This window comes from Oncorhynchus keta, chromosome 5, assembly GCF_023373465.1.
Source record: "Oncorhynchus keta strain PuntledgeMale-10-30-2019 chromosome 5, Oket_V2, whole genome shotgun sequence".
Classification (NCBI taxonomy): domain Eukaryota; kingdom Metazoa; phylum Chordata; class Actinopteri; order Salmoniformes; family Salmonidae; genus Oncorhynchus; species Oncorhynchus keta.
In genome coordinates this window covers 395,001-404,679 of record NC_068425.1, presented here as the reverse complement: position 1 = coordinate 404,679, position 9,679 = coordinate 395,001, and the positions used below count along the sequence as shown (strand labels likewise).

At 41.5% G+C, this 9,679-nt stretch overlaps 1 protein-coding gene across 2 annotated transcripts in view; it reads right to left on the bottom strand.

Moving 5' to 3' along the window:
- Window positions 1–388: 388 nt before the first annotated feature.
- The window catches only part of smyd5 (SMYD family member 5), a 13,681-nt gene continuing 4,390 nt past the window's right edge, over window positions 389–9,679 (bottom strand). The window contains exons 4-13 of one of the 2 annotated variants that reach the window (XM_035770554.2): window positions 7,999–8,120; window positions 7,643–7,712; window positions 7,278–7,382; window positions 6,919–6,981; window positions 5,115–5,185; window positions 4,900–5,006; window positions 4,549–4,605; window positions 4,309–4,403; window positions 3,781–3,851; window positions 389–1,500 (exon numbers count right to left, since the gene is read on the bottom strand). In XM_035770554.2, the coding sequence (XP_035626447.1) occupies window positions 1,356–1,500; window positions 3,781–3,851; window positions 4,309–4,403; window positions 4,549–4,605; window positions 4,900–5,006; window positions 5,115–5,185; window positions 6,919–6,981; window positions 7,278–7,382; window positions 7,643–7,712; window positions 7,999–8,120 (906 nt within the window). In that variant the 3' untranslated portion in view covers window positions 389–1,355. The remainder of the gene's footprint in view (window positions 1,501–3,780; window positions 3,852–4,308; window positions 4,404–4,548; window positions 4,606–4,899; window positions 5,007–5,114; window positions 5,186–6,918; window positions 6,982–7,277; window positions 7,383–7,642; window positions 7,713–7,998; window positions 8,121–9,679) is intronic. The other variant, XM_035770555.2, reaches the window with a different exon arrangement.

Sequence of the window (9,679 nt, the reverse complement as noted above, 5' to 3'; positions counted from 1 at the left end):
CACAAACAACTTCAATGATGGCAGTCTGACCTATGTATCAAACGATAGAGCAGCAGAATAATTCAGTTTTGAGTCATCAGGCAAATAGATAGCCTATAACAGGCACACAAATGAAACCATCATTAAAAAGACCCACTAATGAAGTAGAAAATAACTAGAAAGGAATTACTTGTCAAATCTTCATGCTCTCAAAGATGTTGGCGACAACTCACAAATAAGACTTAATGACTTCAGTATATCTAGTTATCCACAGGATATCAGTCTGCTTCAAACAATGTTGACTTGTGGTTCATATTTGATGAAGACTGAGAAATTACCAGTTGGCTTAACTTCTGCTTTAATCCAAATTGTACTGAGAATACAAATAAAGCAAATAAGAGACAAGACATTTTAATCTCAATGGTTTATGCCAGAGCAATAAAAATTATAATTTCTAGGATTCTCATACATTATTTACTGCTGCTCTTACATTGCAGCATTTCATTGTGTGGCATCAAAAGCAATTTGTTCTCATGCACCACTGCTCTGAAATGCCAACTGAGATAATTGAAGTTAGTCATTCGATGTTAGCCATATTTGTCCGGTAACATTGAAAATGTTGGCACTGAAGATTACAGTCATTGCGGTTGTATTGATTCATGTGTGGGCAGTAGCAGCAATTTCATTCGTCAAATAACAGTGAAAATCTGCTCTACTCAATAAAGGGCAAATAGTTAACTGACAAAAGCTTTCAACAGCTCAAGGTCTCAGAGTAATATCCTGGCTGATGGTTACCTCATCGCTTGCAATGACCGTTTCTAATCTCATATGAAAATATATGTACTTAAATTAGGGTCAGTTACTTCTTCTATACTGTCCATACTGTAATGTTATCACTACTTGGTTTGCCAAGTGAATTATCCTTGGCAGAACAGGCACCATATAATTCTGTCTGAATTAATCTACACCTAATGCACTCAACACGAGGAATAAATGACATCTTGCCAATTTAATGGTTTCTACCATTCTAGATGTACTAAAAACGGTGATAAATGAAAAACATTAGTGAACTGGACGTCTTCCATGTAAACTTTTCCAACAAGCAGAAGATACACGAGAGGTGACAGCCAAAACGTCTGCTACTGTACAGTAATGTGAGCAAACGCTTTTCAAGGGGGAGATCCAAAGAGTAGGGCCAGTGAGTGACTTATTTTCCTTGAAAAAAATATTTGGTTACATAACGAATTTGATATGTTTGGTGATATGCAAGGTCTTCTTTAAGGTTGGTTTTCACTGTGCAGTTAGCTAGCATGGCTGAGTGAGTGGATTAGGGAGGGAGGGGGTGAGTGGGAACAGAGCGGGGTCTTTTTACCCCCTCAGACGTCCGTCATCTCGTCCTCCATGTCATCCCCCTCGGGCTCCCCCTCCTCCTCCTCCTCCTCGTCCTCGTCCGACGTCAGATCCAACTCATCCATCTGAGACACACATTTTGGACACGAGCAGATGAACAGGTAGTTATCCCTGGGAAGAGAATAACGATGTTACATAAAGTCACACGTCTGCGTGTCTCGTTCTGGACAAAGATTGCCTTGGCGAGAGAGCAAAAGGAAGAATAAAGAATATAACGCAGACTGATAAAATACATTTGCATCAAATCTGCGAGCTCCTCAAAAATAAATGCCATGATTCAACACGGTAAGCTTACTGTTTATGTAAGCGTAATACAATGTGGGTCTGAATAGGAAGAGGAAGCGAGACACCCTACTCGCTGTTTTGTTCTGGTTCAATGAAAGTCAATGAACTAAGTAGAACAGACTCAGCTGCTATTGCATTGGTGTCTAAGGGGGAGACAACCAGTTAAAGGTCTAATGCAGACATTTTAATCTCAATATCAAATCATTTCTGGGTAAAAAATTAAGTAGGTTACTGTGATTGTTATAAATTTAAACCGTTGAGAAGAAGCAAAAAGAGCAATTTCTTAAGCAAGAATTTAGCTAGGACTGTCTGGGAGGGTCTGAGTTGGGAGTTGAAAACTACCTCTTATTGGCAGAGGTTTAGAACTCTTTGGTATTGGTCTACTAACAAACCAATGTCACCAGGCCAAAACGCCATCCCACAAAAACAAGCTGACATTTCCAAACAGCTCTTATACCAAAGGGGCATTATCATAATTTTCAACATTTCAAAGTATTATTCCAACTTCAGTGTGGGAATATATAATACATGGCGAAAAGTATGTGGACACCTGCTCGTCAAACATCTTATTCCATAATCATGGACATTCATATGGAGTTGGTCCCCCCATCGATTCTATAACAGCCTCCACTCTTCTGGGAAGGCTTTAATGTTGGTCACTGATGTTGGGTGTTGAGGCATGGCTCGAAGTCGGCGTTCCAATTCATCCCAAAGGTGTTTGATGGGGATGAGAGTTCTTCCACACAGATCTCAACAAACCATTTCTGCGTGGACCTTCACTTTGTGCTCGGGGGCATTGTCATGCTGAAACAAGAAAGGGCCTTCCCCAAACTAGTGCCACAAAGTTGGAAGCCCAGAAATGTCTAGAATGTCATTGTATGCTGTAGCATTAAGATATCCCTTCGGGGGCCTGGCACAAACCATGAAAAACAGCCCCAGACGATTGTTCCTCCTCCACCAAACTTTACAGTTGGCACTATGCATTCGGGCAGGTAGTGTTCTCCTGGCATCCGCCAAACCAAGATTCGTCCGTCGGAATGCCAGACGGTGAAGCGTGATTCATCACTCCAGAGAACGCATTTCCACTGCTCCAGGGTCCAATAGGGATGAGCTTTACACCACTCCAGCCGACGCTTGGCATTGCGCATGGTGATCTTAGGCTTGTGTGTGGCTGCTCGGCCATGGAAACCCTTTCATGGCGCTCCCGACGAACAGTTCTTGTGCTGACGTTGCTTCCAGAGGCAGCTTGGAACTCGGTAGAGAGTGTTGCAACTGAGGACAGATGATTTTTACACGCAAATCGCTTCAGCAATCGGTGGTCCCGTTCTGTGAGCTTGTGTGGCCTACCACTTTGCGGCCGTGCCATTGTTGCTCCTAGATGTTTCCACTTCAAAATAATAGCACTTACAGTTGACCGGGGCAGCTCTAGCAGGGCAGAAATTTGACGGACTGACTTGTTGGAAAGGTGGCATCTTATGACGGTACCAAGTTGAAAGTCACTGAGCTCTTCAATAAGGCCATTCTACTGCCAATGTTTGTCTATGGATATTGCATGGCTGTGTGCTCGGTTTTATACACCTGTCAAAAATGTCCAAATCCACTCATTTGAAGGGGTGTACACATACTTTTGTATATAAAGTGTATATAAAGCACAGGAAAAGTTGGACGGAACTGGGCCTTTAAGTAGACTGGAATGGACTTCTTTTTTCTTCTTCAACGGTAAACCACCTGAGTGAACCATCTTAATTTATCCACCATCTTTGGTTCTCATTTTCTGAGAAAAGAGACCGAGACCAGTCTTTGTTCATGCTTCACCACCTTCAGTTTCTGGGAGTTGCAGATTTTCAAGGTGAAGTGCCTTTCAACAGGATACAGTGAATATGAATCCAAAATGGGTTCCCGCAGAGCAAACCAGCCCTGGGTTTAAGGGGGTAAAAATCAGTACCGGAGCATAGGTAGGCACCGGAATAACTGCCAGAACCCCTTGGCTGTGCTGGCCCAGGACTGCCCGTTATTGCCTGGGAGGGTGGCCATTGATCTTGACTGAACTAGTAACAGTTTGAGTCTGTCAAAAGGATTGGTACACAGGGGATTTCAGTTGTTTACCTCAGGATTTTGTGTCTGCTATGACGGCTCCTGTCACGCTGACAGCAGTCCAAGTAACTGATACCGATCTCCTGGAGATGTGAGGAAACAGAGTTTAACATGTTAGCAGATGAGGACATTCACATCAAAAAACCTCCCATTACAGTTACTATATAGGGATTCATTTACACAACAATGAATGACAGTTAGCCACTTCAAACTACTTTGAGTTATTGTTCAAGTTTTGTTACTTTATCTGGTTGTTTCATGTTTATTCAGCAGCAGGCGCCAAATCTTGTCATGGTCATTAGAATGACACTAAAGCGCTCACATTTTTTGCCAGAATCCAATCGGCTGGCAAAACATTTCTCCGGCCCCTTCTGTAACGGGCAGATGCAAACCTTCTCAATCTCTCTGACAGCCTGACACAACCGCTCTAATCCTTAAAGCCTCAGACCCCTAATACCGGCTGACAACATAGCCAGCCAGGATGTTCTGTCACATCTATCCACGGCCAGAATTTATCACCCCCAAGCATCCTCTTCTGACCTCTCCAGGGCTGATGTCACTTAGGGCACTGAGATGAAGCAAGAAGTTGTTGCTCGGGAAAGATACCGCCGCAGTCGGTATGCAGCTATGGTTACCTAGAGAGTAGATGAAATAATCAAACAATCAAACTTTGAACAGTGAAAAAAAGTATTTCTAGTTAATTTAATTGATTCTGTATGTTGAGCAAGTTTGAGGATTCTGGGAGCTGGGGTTAGAAACCATCCGATAGTGACGACTCACATGCGCTTTGCAGTAGGAAGAGCCCGGAACCCTCGCAGTTCAGAAAGTCACCGGTCTCTGCGGAGACAAATCTAATTCAGCTCTGACCTCCATTGTCAGTAGAGGAGATTCATTCCATATTACTAACGATTTCAAATATGACTGAGTCAAGCCACCCCAATTCAGAGGCGCCAAGTATTATTTACTATCTTTCATAAAAATGTGAGCTGTACAAAGCCTCTGAAGAACTTTCTTGGTAATGTAGGTTTAGACTCAAATCTATTTATCAGACAGTTTTCCGCAGTATTCCTCAAACGGTACAGATGTCACAGGAAACGGCACTGTATTTGAGTGTAGGGAGGGAATTGTGACCTTTCTCGACATCCTTGTATAGTTGGTCAATGAAGGAATCCAATTGCTCCCTCTGCTGGCTCGTCAGCGCCAAAGCATCACATGCATGAACCCATTGGCTGAGAGAACTAGATAACGAGACATAAGAAACAATGTCAGCACTTTAAATTGAAAAATATTCAGACTAATGGCACAGTGCATTATTTATGAGTTGGAGATTTAGAGATTAACCTTACCTGGTACCTATACCCTGACCATTGGTCCCCACAAGGGAGAAGAGGGAACGAAATCCCTCAGGTGTAAACCACTGTAACATGCAAGGACACACCTTATAGCATAAACTATCTGCATCATAATCACACATGTCCATAAGAAATTGTTCAATCAAAGACATTATTTTACAGTCTTGTCTACTGGGAGCGAAGAAGTAGCTAAGTACCAGCTCGAAAAACATGTACAGTCGTGGCCAAAAGTTGAGAATGACACAAATATTAATTTTCACAAAGTCTGCTGCCTCAATTTGTATGATGACAATTTGCATATACTCAAGAATGTTATGGAGAGTGATCAGATGAATTGCAAAGTTCCTCTTTGCCATGTAAAATGAACTGAATCCCCAAAAAACATTTCCACTGCATTTCAGCCCTGCCACAAAAGGACCAGCTGACATCATGTCAGTGAATCTCTCGTTAACACAGGTGTGAGTGTTGACGAGGACAGGGCTGGAGATCACTCTGTGATGCTGATTGAGTTGGAATAACAGACTGGAAACTTCAAAAGGAGGGTGGTGCTTGGAATCATTGTTCTTCCTCTGTCAACCATGGTTACCTGCAAGGAAACATGTGCCGTCATCATTGCTTTGCACAAAAGGGCTTCACAAGCAAGGATATTGCTGCCAGTAAGATTGCACATAAATCAACCATTCATCAGATCATCAAGAACTTCAAGGAGAGCGGTTCAATTGTTGTGAAGAAGGCTTCAGGGCGCCCAAGAAAGTCCAGCAAGCGCCAGGACCGTCTGCTAAAGTTGATTCAGCTGCGGGATCGGGGCACCAGCAGTACAGAGATGGTTCAGAAATGGCAGGAGGCAGGTGTGAGTGCATCTGCACACACAGTTGAGGCAAAGACTTTGAGGATGGCCTGGTGTCAAGAAGGGCAGCAAAGAAGCCACTTCTCTCCAGGAGACCGACTGATATTCTGCAAAAGGTACACGGATTGGACTGCTGAGGACTCGGGTAAAGTTATTTTCTCTGATGAATCCCCTTTCCGATTGTTTGGGGCATCCGGAAAAAAGCTTGTCCGGAAAAGACAAGGTGAGCGCTACCATCAGTCCTGTGTCATGCCAACAGTAAAGCATCCTGAGACCATTCATGTGTGGGGTTGCTTCTCAGCCAAGGGAGTGGGCTCAATCACAATTTTTCCTAAGAACACAGCCACGAATAAAGAATGGTACCAACACATTCCTCGAGAGCAACTTCTCCCAACCATCCAGGAACAGTTTGGTGACGAACAATGCATTATCCAGCATGATGGAGCACCTTGCAATAAGGCAAAAGTGATAACTACGTGGCTCAGGGAACAAAACATTGATATTTTGGGTCCATGGCCAGGAAACTCCCCAGACCTTAATCCCATTGAGAACGCATGGTCGATCCTCAAAAGGCGGGTGGACAAACAAAAACCCACAAATTCTGACAAACTCCAAGCATTGATTATGCAATAATGGGCTGCCATCGGTCAGGATGTGGCCCAGAAGTTAATTGACATCATACCAGGGCAGATTGCAGAGGTCTTGAAAAAGAAGGGTCAACACTGCAAATATTGACTCTTAACTTCATATTATTGTCAATAAAAGCCTTTGACACATATGAAATGCATGTAATTATACTTCAGTATTCAATAGTAACATCTGACAAAAATATCTAGACACTGAGGTAGCAGACTTTGTGAAAATTTATATTTGTGTCATTCTCAAAACTTTTGGCCACGACTTTGTCTATAAATAAATTGGTTGAGAAAGGGGAAATGGTGCCCTACTCACCCGATTGAGATGATCGTCGTAAAGTGCCGTTGTAAACAGGGTTCGTAGTACGGTCAACTGCCCCTACAAACCCAATACAATATGTCAAAATGAAGGTAACAGTCATTAAGTAACCGTTTTAAAATCTATTCCAATGGTGACTCAAAGGTAATACTGACCACATTAAAAAAAAAAATGTGAAGCTCAAACCTGGTTTCCTCAATTCTTCTCAAAGCACATTGGAGGAGTGTTCCAAGGTCCTTTCCTCAGACCTCCTCCAATGAGCCTTAAGGGGAATTTAGGAATCAAGGATGCGGGAAGCAAGGATTTAACAGCTTGTAGCTAACATTTGTAGACACAGTCATTATCTCTATGCTTACCTGGAACTTCTCTCCCAGCAGCTTATGTGCAATCTCCTCCTCCTCGTTGGCCGCACGGCTGCAGAATTGAGAGAACAGCTTCTGCCAGTGCCCTTTGTCTTGGGCCTGCATGACACAAATTATTCAAACATTATTATTATGTTTGAGAAATACATATTATGCACAGGTATGCAAAGAATATAGGTTTATTATATCAAACTGACAGGTTAAATGCTTCTCCAGGCATTGTGAAGATCTTTCAATCTCCAAAAACCTTAATCTCAAACTAACATTCACCACAAAGACAGAATGCAAATACAAAGTACAACCCACTTTGGAACTGGAGAAGCTCAACAACAAAAAAGGCTGAGGCAGAGGAGGCACACCTGTTTGACAGTGGCCACCATCCTGGCCATGAGCATGATGCTGGAGGTCTCAGGAGGGTAGTGCATGCTCCTAGGGGACAGATAAGGGACAATGTCAATTCATACTGCAGAAATCACAGACAAAATATTACTGGGGCTGGATTTGAAAACGTTACTAGCTGTCAAATCCTTGCTTTCTCGTCCTCGTTTACACAAATCTAATTAGTTGCAAGGGAGGGTGCTTTGAGAGGGAGGTGAGGAATTAGAGGAAATTAGGAAGCAAGGATTTGACAGCTAGTAAAAATATTAAATCCAGCCCAAGAAAAATATGGGCCCCATCTAGTGGTATTCAATTAAACAGAAAATCCATCTCTCACCTCCAGGCATCCTTTAGTTTGCTGATGGGGTGGTTTGGGTCCTCTTGGGAGGTGCCTAGGCACAGGGCCCGATGGTACTGGTCTGCCGCAGCCTGCCGACACTCGTTGCTACAGTACATCACCTGCAGGAGGAAACAAAGTCTCACTGAAACCCAAAACGAGACACTGGACTAGATTGGAGGAAGTAGCTACAGGATATCAACACATCTCCATGTGGCATTGGGTAGGTACATCTCATTTAAGTGGCTTCTAATCCTTCATCTTTACTGATCTGAAAACACAGGCAAAGTAGGAATCTTCCATATTGCTTTCCACTACAATGTATGTATTTATTTGTATTTTTTAGGGAGTAGATCAGCTTGAATATTGAAGATTGTCTTCATAATTTCCAATCCCCCATATGTTTTATAATTTTCCCATTTATTATTATTCCCCTAATAGGAGTAATCTAATGGACAACAATACTTAGGCCTCTACTTAAAGCTTATACATAAAATATACAGTCACAGAATATTTGACATTAGTTGTCTTTTTTTGTACCACCCTTCTTGTTACCCTCAAATCCTCCCATCAATCTCATTCCCAAATATTTTTCAACTCTGCTGTAATGTTTCATAAAAGTCCTGAACCTTTCTCTTCTCATAGAAAGAAATTAAAGATGAACATTTTTACTTGGAGTATTATTAGATTGATTGATTGACTATGGCTTTTCAAGTCACCCAGCAGTGCCATTTGCAGTGCTGTCTCCAGGTAAACATTGTAAAGCCATTTCTGAACCTGTGACCAAAAACACACTACATATGGACAGTACCAAAACAAGTGATCTAATGATTCTGTATCCCCACAGCAAAATCTATAGAGCTGGGATGGATGTTTCCCCCATATACATAACATTTTAATGGTTGCAAGAATTTAGCAAAATAATTTAAAATGGGACAACTATACGTTTTGAATCCATCAGTTCATAAACCACGTGCCATGGAATCGGCACATTGAAAATCTCTTCCCAACTAATTTGCAACCTTTAATGGCGCAGCTGTCCATTTTTTAGTCCTTAAATGAAACTGGTATAATTATTTTTTCTTTAACCAATTTTGGTCTAATGTAGGGCCAGTGGTAATGCTGCAATCAGTTGGCTGTAGTTTTGAATAAAAGCAGACATTTCTGTATATTAATGTTAGCCGTATGTGTGACATAACTCCCTCAGCTGCATTTATGATATTATTAACAAAGATTAGATAATTATATGATTTTTCCAAAAATAAAATATATATTTTTTGTATCAATTAGTATAGGAGTTTGACCATAATATTTGTTGTAATATTTGTTCTGTCTTTTAACTTAGATTAAACTGAAATTGCAACCAGCTTTCCATGGCTTGTTTCAAAAATAGGGATATGCTAGAGATTATTTCATTTTCAAATAACCGAAAGGTGTTGTAATCTGAATAAAAGGAAAAAAGGCTTTTTTGAACGCGTGATGAGCTATTCTTACTAATCTGCTGGAAAACCAGTTCAGATTGAAGTACAACTTTTGTATGACTGAAGCCTTTAGTGAAAGGTTCAATGCTTTAATATTTACATTTCAGCCCTCTGAATTCATATTAATTATATAAATAGGCACGTTTAATTTTGTCTGGTCTGGCTTGCCATTAAAAATAAAGTAGAATATAATTTGCTCA